The following is a 14,606-nucleotide window of genomic DNA, read 5'->3' as shown; positions in this document are numbered from 1 at the left end:
ATTATATTTATTATATTATTTATTAATATATTGAGAAAATGATGTGAATTATACAATGCGATTGTATCACGCAATCATGCTTTAATTAAATTTTCAATAAATTACTAAAAGTGTTTTACGATTTATATTTATATTTTACCTATCAAATATAAATGAATAAAATATAAAATGTAAATATATAATATATGTATATATATAATATCAAATATACAGATATACATATAATTATATGGACAGACATTTTCAAATGGTCTCTGTGTATTCAAATTCAAATTTAAATTCAAATACAAATTTAATTGCAATTTGAATTTAACACACATTGCGCACGGTTAAATTTAAAATGATGCGTCTTTAAATTCAAACGTCCTTAAATCCAAAGTTATACTTTTTTAAAATAAAATTCGGCACAATTATTAGTATCCTTTTTCTCCGCAGATAGAAAACTAGTCTATGTAAATTTATAATCTTGATATATTTCTATTTGATACGTTTTAACTCTGCGATTGAGACTCTTCAGTTCTACGTGTCTATCCAACGGTGACGTTCACCTTGAACCCTCCGAAGGTATCGATCGGATACTCCGTTACTTCGCATTTATTCCCGTTCATTTACGTGGGGACTGGTCGCATAGGGCGTTAGTACTTCCTCGCGGACTTCACCATGGTGACGCCAGGCCAGGTTGCATTGATCCTCCAGTGTGATTCCAGTGTGGCGAGTAAGCCGTCGAAGCGACATACACGCACTTTCCATCACCGTGCTCGAATTCTGATCGCGAATTCCGGTCTCGCGCGATCGAGTTGGAGTCGCATTCGGTCAACTGGAAGATAGATCGAATTTCAACGTGATCTTTTCTGATGGAGCTTTAACTCTGAGACAACGATTCTCCAGTCTACAAATTTACAATGACAATTAAATAAAAGGTATTTATCGTGAAACATATGGCGCTATAATTTACCAAGCTAGGTAAATCGATTCAGTTATTGAAAATATTTATGATTTATGATATTATTAATATTAAATATATCTAATAGTATTTTTCCAAATATTTCATAATAATAATTATATACGGACACATAATTTAAAGATAGAAAATTTTAATATTTCATAATATTTCCATATAGAATTTAGTAATAATTTATTAATATCGGAGAATATAACTTTTTTCTATTAATATATCAGTTATCTCTCTTTCTCATGACGTCTACCTAATCTATATTATACAACATTTATATTACATCTACGTTATACTCTACATTATTCATTTTGTTTTGTGATACTTACTATAGTGAATCATGTCGGAGCATCGAGGAACATCCTTCTTCCATTCATGCGTAAAGACGCCGGTGGACCCCTGCAGCCGTCAACCCACCCCGTCGTACGAGCGTCCTCAATTATCCTCTAGGACTCGCGGATCCGAGAAGATGAAGAGAATCAACTTCGCCAAGGATGAACCGATGACCGCCGTCGAGGACTCGGAATCATCCAGCCCGCGCGATACTCTGGAGAATCTTTTGGAGTTCCTGAAGAGCATACCGGACTACGGGCAGGTACACCATTTGTCAAACGAGCAGTTCAAGCAGAAGGTCGAGTACCTGAGGAGGAAGCAGCGACTGCTTCTTCAGAATCTGAAGAACTCGTTGGACGAGGGCGCGGAGAAGCCGCCCTCGCGATTGTCGATCGCGAGGGATGAGGGCTCGAAGCCGTCGTCGAAGGATAAGAACGTCAAGCCGGACCTCGGCGACCTCAAGCTGAACGGCAAGAAGTGCTACCTCGAGGGGTCCAGAACCAGTAGTCCGATACTGTTTCCGTCCGGTTCTTTCGCTGGCCTCGCCGAGGATCAGGATCTGCTAACGTACAGGTGCCGGGACAAGGATAAGGAAACGAAAACGATGCGCAACAAGGAGATACTCGCGGCCAGCAAGAGCTGGAGCACCTGGAGCGAATCGAAGAGCGACGACAGCGTGGACAGCGACGACGACGACGACGACAGCATTGAGACCAAGAGCCTGCCGCCGAGCAACTCCAAGGATTGGCATCCCACGGTGCCCATGCCGTTCAGTTTCACGCTGAGGTGAAGCTCCAAGTGCACTCGAGCGATCTGCATCCGAAGCAAACTAGCGTTCGCGTTTAGATAAATCTTGTATCGTTATTTCAGAGAACAAGCGGAAAAGTATATGACGGAAATGGAGACGGAAGAGCGCGCGAATCAAGATACCGAGAAGAAGAGCCCGCTGAAGAAGCGGCGAGTCAGACCGATTCCCATCACGTCGAAAATTCCGCTCTACGACAAACTGATGGCCGAGAAGGAAGAGCGGTAAGAGTCGCGTGATCGTAACACTTAAGTTATATTAACTTAATTAATTATAGGTGTCTTACTTAAGTTATACTAACACTTACAATACGCGTTCTCACTTTTCAGAAGTCGCATCGTGCGTGAGGAGAGCGCGTTGAACCTTCTGTCGCAGGTGCGCCCGTTCAAGCTGGAGTGTGATCGACGCGCTTGGCGGTCCTTGACGAGGTCCAGCCCCGAGCTCTGCTCGACCAAGAGCGGCTCCTCCTCGCGCTTTAAAGCCAAGCCGATACCGAAGAACTTGTTCGGCACAGAAGTTTATGATCGCATGCTCGAAGACGAGTACTACAGGTCAGCCTCGCGTCGCTAAGATCATTTTCCACTTTTTTTAAATTTATATTCAAGTGTCTTTATATGTATCCGAAAATATTATTTTACGAAGTTTAACGGAATTAAAAGAGTGAAGGGAAAGAAAAAGAGAGGGTGATCATAGGAGCTTTTGAGAATTACCTAAGAGCGATTAAATTCAGGCGTAAGGATTCCGCGTGCGGTTCCAGGCAGCTAAGGAAAAGGGTGAGGGCCGCCGAGCTGCTGAAGTCCTCTTCCTTGCCGCCGTCGATGGCGAGACGCGAACGAGTCAAGTCCGCGTATGCACGTTTGCAGGACAAGGACAAGGACGAGGACGAGAACGAGACTGCCACCCCGGCTCCGACGGCCTCCGACACGGTCAGGTCCGTGATGACGTCCGCGATGTCCTCGCGCGGCAACAACCTCGCTGCAATCCTCAGATGCCAAGCCTCACGGTACGATTTCTAAGATCGATCAGACTGTACGAGAATTGAAATTAAAATTCGAAAAACTAAAATTAAAATTAAAATTAAAATTGAAATTGAAATTAAAACTCGCCGCAGGGAGAAATTGGAGCGCGAGATACGGGAACGGATGGAGGAGAAGCGGCGGGAGCAGGTGTTGAGGTTCAGGGAGACGCTGATCAGCCGGAAGCCCGCGTGGAGGGCCCTGAGGTCAGCCGCGAGGTAAGTATCCGCGTGTATCCCGGCATCTTTCGTTGATCTTCGAGCGGACGACTGATCGTGATGTCGCGAAAACGAAGGCACGAGCACGACAGGGACCTGGACATCCGGGCGTGCCTGCGTCGCGACGAGGCGCGGGAGCAGGCCGAGCGTCACCGGCTGCAGATGGAGATGATGCTGGACCGCGTGACGCAGATACCGACCCTCTTCGAGCGGCACTCCCAGGTATCGCGAGCCTGTCTCTCGGCCTTGAGCTTCCGATTCAGCACTATCCAAATAAATAAATTTAAATTTTGTTTCGAACCTGTTTGAGGATTTCCAATCGTTCCCGAAAGTACAGCAGCCGAAGGCTTCTTCTAAGAACGCTCACGCCCGAAAGAAGAAGAAAAAGAAGAAGAAGAAGCAGCAGCAGCAGCAACAATCGAAAAGACCTACATCGAGCAGTCTGGACTCGTACCTGAGCTTCGCCAGCAATTCCAGACCGGATTCCGGATCATTAACCAGCTCTTCCGGAACTCTGGTATCTTCGAGCCAGTCATCGCATGAGTCTGACAAATCGATGGCCAAATCGGAAACCTCGAAGAGAAAGCTCGATCGTCGTCCACTAAAAGTGTCAATCAACGAAACAGCGGAACTCATTGAAGATCTTAATGAGAAGTCATCGAGCAGCGACGAGCAATTTCGCAGCAAGGATGCGTTGCAGAGTGATGACAATGTCACTACTGAAGAGTGAATCGACCTGATATTTTCAGTTATTCTGGAATTATCAAATTTTATATATCTAAGCTTGATATTAGATATTTTTACGATATAATTGAAGATTTTTATTACGATATAATTAAATTAACTATATTATGTACGTGATAATTAATTAAGCTGTGGCTAAAGTGCAATCGAAATTAAAACTAAATAATAATCCTCTTCTTTTACGCGTATTTTAACTTTTAACATCAATTCTTGTTCGTCTTGTATCGCTGTATGTGAATTAAAACGTGCACTGTTTCTAAAATATCTCCATTTATGTATCTGATTATATTTATTACAGATCGATGATAATTTTTATAAGCAAATTCCTGAAATTTTTGTGAAAGAGGAATCACTCGAGGAATTATTGGGAATGAAAGTGACGAAGAATTTTGGGATGTCTCGTGTCGCAACGCGTATTAAAACTTAGGGAACAAATAAGAATTTTTTTATGAAAAAGACGATATATTATAAAACGTATAAATATAATAACATGATACGTTAATACATGAGTGCAAAGTAGGTATTATAGTATAATAATTAATTATGTATATACAATACTGAACATGTAATGATAAATTTCGAGAATTGTAATTGAAGCTTTCCCGATGTCTTAATCTTAAGAAAAATTTTTTACATGAAACAATGTACTGCGAGCAACTGTTCGTATTCAGTTCATCCGCTTTTCAAAACTCTTAATCAACTCTCGATGCGTACCAATTAAAATCAATCCTTTTGATTCCTTTCTCGCGTTTATCGTGCATTCCAAGCTGTTCTTTTTTATTACTTCAATCTCATATATAAAAAAGATATACCTTAAATAAAATAATATCCTACGAGGCAAAATGTGTCTACGCTTCATTCATCCAGAATTCCTCGGAATCAGTTCTCAGTGTCAATGATCGTCGAGGATGTCGAGAAATGCCGATAGGGGTGTCAACTCCGCGTAGTTCACGTTCCCCTTCCCGTTCTTCGGCTTCATCATGCCTTGCGACTTGCGTGTCGTGATGCAAAGCTCCTTCTCTATTCTCTCACGGTGTCCAGAATCCAGTCCATGTAGTAGACGATATTCGTGTAGACCCCGGGGAAGCCCTCGGTGCCGCACTGTCTCAGTCCGTAGCTGACCACCCCGTATTGAATAATACGTGGATTGTTTTCGTAGGTGCCAAACGATTGCAGGGGCCCACCGCTGTCACCCATGCACGAGTCCACGCTGTTCTGGCCTCCGGCGCACATCTGCTTGTACCAAATCTCCGAGGTGTGCTTGTATATCTCCTTGCATTCCTCATAGCTCACCAGCGGTAGGTTCGCCTTCAGGAGGGCCTGACTACGCGGGCCCAGTTCCGTCGCGCCCCATCCGGTTACTATGCCCTGTCGACAACAGAGAAACAGCTGAAAATCCTAATCTTTTTCGCCAACTCCTAATAAAAAAATCAACAGAACGTGCATGAATATTCTCACCCTTGACGAGGTCTGCCTCGCCGCGGTGCCGAGCGGCAGACAAACTGGCTTAGCGTTCTGCGGCCGGAAGTCTATGCTGCTGTTCACCCTGATGAGCGCTATGTCGTTCTGCAGCTTCCTTCTCGTGTACTGCGGATGGAAGTGGACGCTCTCCACACCGAAGTCCTGGTACCTCTCGGCGCACAGGACCTCGACCCCGTGCTGGTCCACGTCGCAGTCGCGTTCCTTGCTGATGTCGTGATCTCCAACTCGAACACCGATCAGCGTGAGACCTGATGAGGGGAAGAGGAGCACGTTCAAAGATTCAATCAGAGAAATCGACGGGGAATTCAATCGAGCGACGTTGTCGAGTCTCCCTTTACCTGCCGGAAGCGTCGTGACGCAATGAGCCGCGGTGAGGATGTACCGCGGCGAGATGACGGTGCCGCCGCAGCGGAACTCCGGATTCGGCCTGCCGATATCGTACGCGATTAATGCCATCCACGGGAACTCGAAAACGCTGGTGCTGTTGCCGCCGATTATCCTCGAGTCCGTGATGCAGCCGCAGTTCTGGTTCAACAGACGTAGATTCGGGTGGTTCGACACGTCCGGTGGACTAGGAGCGGTTCTGACCTCCGGTTCTGACTCCATCGTCGGCCTCGGTGGCGGCGGTGTGGGTGGCGGCGATGTGGGTGGCGACGGTGTGGGTGACGTTTGCTATGACAAATTGAGATTTCAGATGCGACGCAGAGAAGCGACGGCCTCTTGTTTAATTTAATTTATGATTTTTTACGCGAAAGAGCGGAAATGTCAATTGAATGGCGCTCCGTTGATTGTGGATTTACGCGTCGCCTCGCTATTGTCACGAGGAATAATTTCACGTTCGCGGAAGCTCGTGATGAGAGCTTCGTTCTGTCCCACAAATGCTGGAATTGCGGAAGTGTTTGAATTATAGAAACACGCATTCGCGAATTAACAGATTAGATTAGATGCTTCATTGTTTCCATTTTGCAATATTTTTATCTTACAATTAATTTATATCTAAACTTACATCTAAACCTATCCTTAACGCTAAACTTCTAAATTTATACACACACACACACATTTCCTATCGTGAATTAATATTTAAATATCATTAAATAATATTTATAATTAATATTTAAATATCATTTTGAGAAAAACGAGAGATTAAGAAAATTTATATTTTTCTTTTTTTATTTTTAAAAGTCTTGGAAGTATTGCCTCAACGTCGAGAGGGTAAGAGGATAATTTCAGTGAGATTTTTGTGGTTTTTGAATTTCAACGCTGCGCACTATTTCGCGTTCGTTGTTGTGCTACCGATGATTCTTTTTAACGAATTTTAAATTTCCCTGAGTGAAGTCTCGCTTGAGCGGGAAGAATTCTGCGAGGAGTACAGCGGAATCAGGATAGAGGATCAGGAAAATCGAGGCCGGAGAAACCTGTTTCGCGTTTATTTTAGAAAACTATCAAACGGCCTGCGTTACGACGCATCCTCGTCATGCACACGAATAACGCCACAACGGTAAATAATTAACGTATGAATAATTTAGTATATAACTTGTTAAATAAACTTTACTTTAAATTTAAATTTGTTTCCAACATTTAGCTTGTTTCACTTCAATCGAAGTTTCATCAACAAGCTGGTGTTTGTAATTAATCAACTTCAAAAGAATGATTACCTGGTTTATGCAGCAGACCAGCGGATCGTTTCCGTCGAAGCCACATTGCGCGTTTCGAAGTCTTTGCAAACTTTCGGGCGAAAGCGGTCTCGGACCACGCAGGACCTCTATGATAGCCGGACAATTGCGGATACTGATGCAAGTTGCGCGGCTGTCCGTGCATTCGGATTCTGTGAAAATAAATCACGCAAAAAATTAATTAACTTCAAGTCAAATGGCATTTTTCTCAATTTGTTCTTCGAATTTTATTTAAAAAAAAAATACGAATTAGAATTAAATTAGAATTTTATTTAAAAAGCAGGAATTGAGAGATTTCTTTCTATAAATGTTCTTTGGCGCAAATCGATATCTAATTAATGTACAATAAATTACTCACGTGCACTAACTGTCGTCGAATATAGAGCGACAAGGGCGACCAGCACATCGACGAATCTCATGTTTATTTCTGGTAAGACCGACTGCGTAGCTTCACGATAGATTTTGTAACCTTGTGACTGTTTTTTCTTCCTTTCTTTCTCTTTTTTTACCTCACAGAGTAAGCCTCACGTACGTAGTGAGCCAGCAAATGTTCTGCCTTATTATTTCGAATACTCGAATCGCGGAGTAAAGCAGTCTCGGGCCGTATCACACGCGCAAAAACTTGTTAGCAAGTGCGGCGAGTGACATTCGCATTTTACGTTAACAAATCGTGACGCGTGTCAAGGATGCACCGAGCTGAAGCGCGCGTCCCGAATTCTTTCGCTGATAATTCGCGCGAAGACCGTCAACCGTCAAGCGTGCACGCGCGACTAAGCTTCTCCGCTACCTGCTGAATCAGATAAATTTGTTGGATCGTGAAAAAAATGGTGGGGGAGACGACGGCGTCGCGCAATCCATCGTCCGCGATTCGCCAGCAATTGCAGCCGTATCGTAATTTGTGCGGCTCGTGTAATTCCGCGGAAATTAATGAACTTCAACGTGAGGAACTTTCCTTAAGAAGAAATGTTGTTATCTTTCGCAGACTTTTCGCTTATCGCTTCAGGATAACTCGCTATCAGGCGGATGTCCTTTGGGAATGCAACGCATATTTTTTCTTATCGTTAAATTGAGATGTTAATTATTGAAATCGATACAATGCCTCGCGAGAGAACAATAAGAGCTTGTTCAGGAAATTAAACTTAAATTAACGTACGTTTTCTTCTAAGAAGGAAATTAATTTTCTTTAAAAAATTATATAACTTACGGTCCTTACGTTGCAAAAGGATCCCGCGAACCGATGACGTCACGCATACCGGGGATTCCCAATAATGTCGCAGCTGAATGCAGGGGAGACACCGCGCGAATTTTATAACGCATTGTTGTACACACACGATTGTCGATTGATCAGGAAACTTTACGAGGAAGCAGGGCTTTCCTCTACAAGTCATTCACATTCTACAATCTTTCCTAGATCAGGAACATATACGGAAATCCATTCTTCTGCATGCTGGGGATACTCGCGGCACCGGAAGTGCACAGTTTATTATCAAGCTTGACCAACACAGGGAAAAAGTTGAAGACGTGTAATTAATTGTCATTTATGGATCACTGGCTGTCCTCGACTTCCTCGTTCTTTCGCAATCGTGACACTCGGAAGAATTCACAGAGAGACTTGTCCGTCTTTCTTCTGAAAATATTCTAAAAGTTTCACATCCTTAGAAATTTTATTGAAAATAAAATTGCTTGAATTATTTTTTTATACGAATTATTTTTATAAATAATTGTTACATGAATTTCGGTAATTGTATTACTTTTTTTATATAACGTTCATACATCTCTTTCTCCCTCTTTCTTGTTGCAATTATTTACTAGTCATCGATATTAAAAGGTTTATTATCTCCGATAATGCTCTTCGACATCGCGTAAGAAATGACGTCGTCATTCCTATTATCACTGCGATGCCAACAGGTCAATTTCCGTAACGACCCGCGTCTCTTGATAACCCTGAAGAAACTAAATAAATAATGACAAATAACGTTATAAAGATCGCTTACGAAACTGATAATTTCGCACGACAACATCGAATTTACGATTTGTCATGCAAATCTCGCTGAACGAAAAGGATTACCGGGAAATCAGCTCGCTCGAGTTTTATTAAATAAGTGAAAAAAAACACCAACGTCACGATAGCACAATGCTAGACCACAATAATACCACAATGTGCGACGATGGTCAACACATTTCCCGGATGATAGATATTAAATGCGGCATGCATGGAAATCCGACTGCACCGCGACGGGAAGGAAAAACGCATAGATTGAAAACAATTATTAAGACACGAGCCTGAAAAAGAAACTTTTTTATTTGTCGTTACTGTCAAAAACTTAAAAAAAGATTTTTCCCAGTATTTACACACTGATGTTCGTACAAAGTAAATTATTCCTTATATAATATCGATTAATCGGCACGCGCGCTTAATTATTCCTAAATCGAATCTCTAGATCTCTAAATACGGTCTAAACCGGAGTAGAGTTTTGCTTGAGCAAAGCTCGCTCCATTAAGAATACTTGAAAGTATTATATTATATTATGAAATATGTCATTATATATAAATAAAGATAAAATATAAGTAATTAATCGTTTGACTATGAATCTCTTTTCTTCGTGTTCTGGCTAGTCGAAACTATTGCACCATTCCTGAGCATTAAATCAGCCAAGCAAAGAAGATATAAAATAGCCAAAGAATATATTCAGTTGACAATTACAATATTGAGTATTGTTAGTTGCAACTGACAACTCTTTAAAAATTATCACGATTAAACAATCATTTTCTGCCGTATTCTCTTCGCTAGGATTTTTGAATAACTTTCGATTACGATCGCAGTTGTTAGCAAACTCGTTAGTTTTTTTTATTGTCACTATTCTTCGAGTTAAAGTCTTATTCACTTGAGCAGCGAAGCAGAAAACCAAATGTATTTATAATATCAATATAACATCGATCGACATATTATTCTGCTTTAATAACGCGAAAGCGAATGCTCTTATATGAATACTTAATTCTAATCAATTTCTACAATGACGTAATTTTTCTCAAACTACAGACACATTGATTTATAATCAGAATACCGTGTAGTGTGTCTCAACGTCCCACATTGCTCGCAAGAGGTCTCGCCAGGAGGGCAGCGTCCCGCAGAAGTTGAGAAGCAAACTTGTCCTCGTACGCGAGCAACATTTCGCCGTTTACCGCCTTACGCTCGCAGCTTGCTGAGGATCCAGGGAACGAAGTCCTGCACCTTGGTGTACACGCCAGGCCAGCCCTGCATGCCGCAGGGCGACGGTCCAAAGGACACCACGCCCACGGCAGACCACTTGCCGGTGCGATCGGAAAGCCTCTCGAGCGCCATCAGAGGACCACCCGAGTCACCCCTGCACGAGTCCTTGCCTCGTTGGCCACCCGCGCAGATCTGGCCGTAGCCCAACCGCACGCCAGCGTTGTTGTACGTCTGATCGCACTGGGAGTCGCTCACCAGCGGCAACGACAGCTTCAGCTTGACGTTCGAGGACGAGCGGGTCTCCGTCTTGCCCCAGCCGGCCACGAAGAACAACCTGTCATCGAGCGACGTCGAGTTGGACGGCAGACAGATCGGCTTGATGTACTTGGTGAAGGTGACGTCCTGGGCGAGACGCAGCAGAGCGATGTCGTAGCGCTGGTGCCGCGACAGCGGTTGGTACTCTTCATGGGCGAACTGCTCCTCGACGCCCACGGTGACCGGATCGTCGGCGCACGTCGTGCCGTTGTTGCCGTCCGAGATGCAGTCCGTGTCGGTGTCGGTGTCGTACTCGCCCAGGCGGACGCTGCTCAGCCGCCAGGTCGTTGGTAGGTCCTTGCCCTTGATGCAGTGCGCGGCCGTGAGAACGTAACGCTTGCTGATCAGAACACCGCCGCAGGCCGTGGTCCTGCCGTTGGCTGATTGAAGAGAAAAGGCTTATTATGTATACTGTTTACGATTTCATTATGTTAGCTTCGTTATATTATTTACTCACGTTTCTGATATTCCAAAAGCGCCATCCACGGGAACTCGTCGAGGCTGGTGCGCTCACCGCCGACAATCCTTTGCGACAAGTCGCGGCCGCAGTCGCTCGGTAGCAGCGGATTGTTGTCCACGCCGATCCTTCCCTCCTCGCTGGGTGTCGAATTACCCGAATTAGTCAGAGTACGGTCGTACAGGTCCTCGTTGGGCGGAGTTGGACGAGTGATGATGTTGTTGATGCAGCACACCAGCGGGGTTTTGCCGTCGAAGCCACAGTGATTGCGCTTCAGGTAGGCGAATGCTTCATCGCGCGATTGCTGCAGGATAGTCGCCACAGCGGTGCAGTTACGGGCGGCTTTGCACGTGCCCATTTGGCCATCGGCCCTGCAGCCCGATCGTGAATCCTCATACTCTGCGAAGAAGAATAAGAGGAAGCTTAGCATTGATTGAAACTGGTTGTGATATTTTTCGTAGATCTGCAGAGGCTTCTGCATAGTCTGAGATATTACGTGACGTCACAATAAAATAAATGTCACGTGCGAAAATAAACTGTTACGTGCAACCTGTTGCGAGGTAAATTATTATGAATAATATAATATGTGAGTCATATTGTTATCTATTTTATCTGTTATTGTTACAGTTATGCAGATTGTAACGTGTAATAATGCCATAAGCTCTTGGATATACTCAAGATTCACCGAAGCGTGGCAGCGCGCTAAATCGAACAAAGATGATTCGCGCGTTCTTTTCCGTTGCGTTGATTACACCTGTTTTGTGTTTCCCGGTGCCGGCTATTAATACTATGACGTAACGCAAAATACCGCACGTGCAATTCGAGATGAGGCACACTGAGGAATTGAGACCTGACCTTTGTCTTCGAGGAATAGCGTCATAAATCGAAAATTGATAACTAGTAACGTCACGAACCCGGATAATCGTGTCCTGTTGGTGATTAAGTCCTCGTCTTATTAGAATCGTGTTTAAACGTTTATCGTGTTTATATAATTTTTCAAGAGTTTATCTTTACTGTACATTGAGTGGAAAAATAAGAGTAAAAATTGGAATATGGAAATTACATGAAAATTATAATATAAAAAAATATAAAATATATTAAGGAAATATATATTTAATTGAAAAATGTCACAAGAATCATATTTCGAGATTATTTATTTTATGTAACTCAAGCTTGTTACAGTACAACCCAAGTAATCTCAAAATATAGATAAAATATAGAATTTTAAAGTTTAGGAAAAATACGCGAGGACAAAAACAATTCCCTGAATTAATCTTCAACTTCAACTTAAGATCCTTCAATCGGCATTTTGTATCCTAAAATCCTATCAAGAAATCCACTTACGCGCATTGATACTGATGATCAGAAACGTCAGTAGCTTCAAAGAGACCAGGATGGTCGACTTCGTCGTCATCTTCGACGAACTACTTCACTGTTGTCAGCAGAGAAAAAGAGAGAGAGAGAGAGCACCGGGAGACAATCACAGTACACCTGACAGCGACGAGACTCGCTTGATCTCGACGACTCCTTCGGTTTTATGGCCGTCCCGTCGTGGATCAGCACGCTGACTGACGATAGCTAGTAGTGTCCATGATACGTAGATGACCGTAGCCAGGGTCAACAACTGTCCCCACCACGATCAGACTTCGTATCGCTAATCAATCCGTCAGGAGCGGATTCGCCGAGGAATCGGGGAATCGCGCTATCGAGAGAGATTCATGTTTCTTCGTCGTTCGAGATTAAGTTGTACTGTAACATAAGCTTGAGTTACATAAACTAGACTAATCTTGAAATATGATTCTTGTGACATTTTTCAATTAAATATATATATTTTCTTAACATATTTTATATTTTTTAAAATTTATATTAATTAATAATTAATTTTACCGATGAAATTATATAGAATTGAATAATAATAGTTGCACAATTTTATCACATTAGGTCACAATCAAACTAATCAAACAAACATGTTATGTTTACAGCAATATTACGTTGATTGTTTAATTATATTTTGTATTGATAAGTACAAAAGTGATGCCTCGCTATTCTAGATATCACGATCTTTCTGGTATAAATCGGATTGTCGCGGTAAACACAGAATGCATCATAATTATGCATGATGTGTGTGAGATATATCACACCATATGAGTTTATAATGTCAATCAATAATGTATTGACGTCGTTTTGGTATCACACCGGCCTTTGGAACCTTCGGGCCAAAGGGAATTTCCCGGTAAATCCAGTAAATTCCCGGATGTAATCTGAAAAATCTAATTTAATTATTTAAATACTTCCTAATTTAACAACAAAAAATTTAATAATAATAACTTTTTATATAAGGCTTATCGAAAAAATTGCAGGATTCGCGGAGATTTGAACGCGCGACTATGATCTCGTCGCACGGTTTTCCTCCTCCTTTCCGCGATGGCGCATTGCTTTTGGAGAACCGTCGGTGGCGTGATTTTCCACGCCCATGCCCAAGGGATTCACCTCAAGTGCGAGGTCATGGTGTTAATAACAGAGTAAACACAGATTCGACGAATTGCACACTTTGACGTCATCAAACGCTTCGCCGTCGAGGAAGCTGAGAGTGCAAAATCGATTTCTTCATTACGGTGGCGAGCGTATAAGGCATGAGCGTAGGCACAAAGGTCTAAAAGTTCACGGAAAACGTTTGAAGATACGCGGAAAGGAGCGCGCGTCGAGTGCATTCCACGATTTTAATTGGACTGCGCGTATTCCGGATACCGTAGTCGCGTCTGCTATCATATGGAATCGCAGAGGATTGCGAGGGATTGCGAGCGTTTCCCCAGAATAATGATTCGATCCACGTGTAGGCGATGAGGAAGAACAAGCAAGAAAAAAAAACACCAGAGCTCGATGATATTGCGTGATTGTGCGGTCGACGCAATCCAGATCTGGCGAAGCGAAGCGGGGGGACACCCTGACTTCCTCCAGCGTCCAGTAATATCTCGCATGTGACGCGGATATCGCGGAAAGATATCGGATGTTGCGGTCGCGGTCTGCCCGATCCGGCGATAATAAATAAACGCAAATGCATTCGAGTCCGCCGCTTGAAGACAGAGGTGTACTTTGGATAATTTGAATTTAAAATCAGACTCGAGATCGCAAGGTGATCGACGATTCAGTTAGGCTTGCGAGAAAAAAAATGTAAAACTGAGGAAGGGGAATCTTAATCTGAATCGTTAATTACACGTGCACAGAAAGGAGGTTTAAATTGTTAGTGGAATTGAATCTAATGCATTTAATGTGGACAGCTGAGGTCGCTGCGTGCCACTCTTTTTCAATGTAACAAGCTATTCAAAATTTAATTTATTCTCACGTGTCTTCAATCTAATCAATCTTAAAAATTTACCTCCACGCGTAACTGAACGATCGC

At 42.9% G+C, this 14,606-nt stretch overlaps 2 protein-coding genes and 1 long non-coding RNA gene across 4 annotated transcripts; 2 read left to right on the top strand and 1 right to left on the bottom strand.

Moving 5' to 3' along the window:
* The first annotated feature begins 218 nt into the window (after positions 1 to 218).
* Positions 219 to 4,332, top strand: LOC105278890 (protein FAM161A). 2 transcript variants are annotated; one of them, XM_026974109.1, is made up of 8 exons: positions 219 to 920; positions 1,287 to 2,071; positions 2,156 to 2,314; positions 2,420 to 2,641; positions 2,821 to 3,093; positions 3,202 to 3,324; positions 3,402 to 3,546; positions 3,635 to 4,332. In XM_026974109.1, the coding sequence occupies exons 2-8, from the start codon at positions 1,293 to 1,295 to the stop codon at positions 4,052 to 4,054; spliced, it is 2,121 nt and encodes a 706-aa protein (XP_026829910.1). In that variant the 5' UTR covers positions 219 to 920; positions 1,287 to 1,292; the 3' UTR covers positions 4,055 to 4,332. The 2 variants fall into 2 exon arrangements, with proteins under 2 accessions (XP_026829910.1, XP_026829911.1); XM_026974110.1 differs by having other exon boundaries at positions 223 to 920; positions 2,848 to 3,093.
* Positions 4,333 to 4,517: 185 nt separating this feature from the next.
* On the bottom strand, positions 4,518 to 13,942 carry LOC105278891. The gene is made up of 9 exons (XM_026974308.1): positions 12,551 to 13,942; positions 11,207 to 11,605; positions 10,415 to 11,129; positions 9,677 to 9,729; positions 7,582 to 7,746; positions 7,206 to 7,375; positions 5,889 to 6,222; positions 5,527 to 5,798; positions 4,518 to 5,436 (listed from the first exon to the last, which is right to left on the bottom strand). The coding sequence occupies exons 1-9, from the start codon at positions 12,618 to 12,620 to the stop codon at positions 5,089 to 5,091; spliced, it is 2,526 nt and encodes an 841-aa protein (XP_026830109.1). The 5' UTR covers positions 12,621 to 13,942; the 3' UTR covers positions 4,518 to 5,088.
* LOC105278866 lies at positions 11,613 to 12,292 on the top strand. The gene is made up of 2 exons (XR_893839.2): positions 11,613 to 11,766; positions 11,834 to 12,292. It is a non-coding gene; the product is annotated as an uncharacterized LOC105278866 (long non-coding RNA).
* Positions 13,943 to 14,606: the final 664 nt, after the last annotated feature.

Source organism: Ooceraea biroi, chromosome 12 (assembly GCF_003672135.1).
Source record: "Ooceraea biroi isolate clonal line C1 chromosome 12, Obir_v5.4, whole genome shotgun sequence".
Taxonomy (NCBI): Eukaryota; Metazoa; Arthropoda; class Insecta; order Hymenoptera; family Formicidae; genus Ooceraea; species Ooceraea biroi.
Note: the sequence above shows the minus strand (reverse complement) of the source record. Positions and strands in the feature narration are given on the sequence as shown.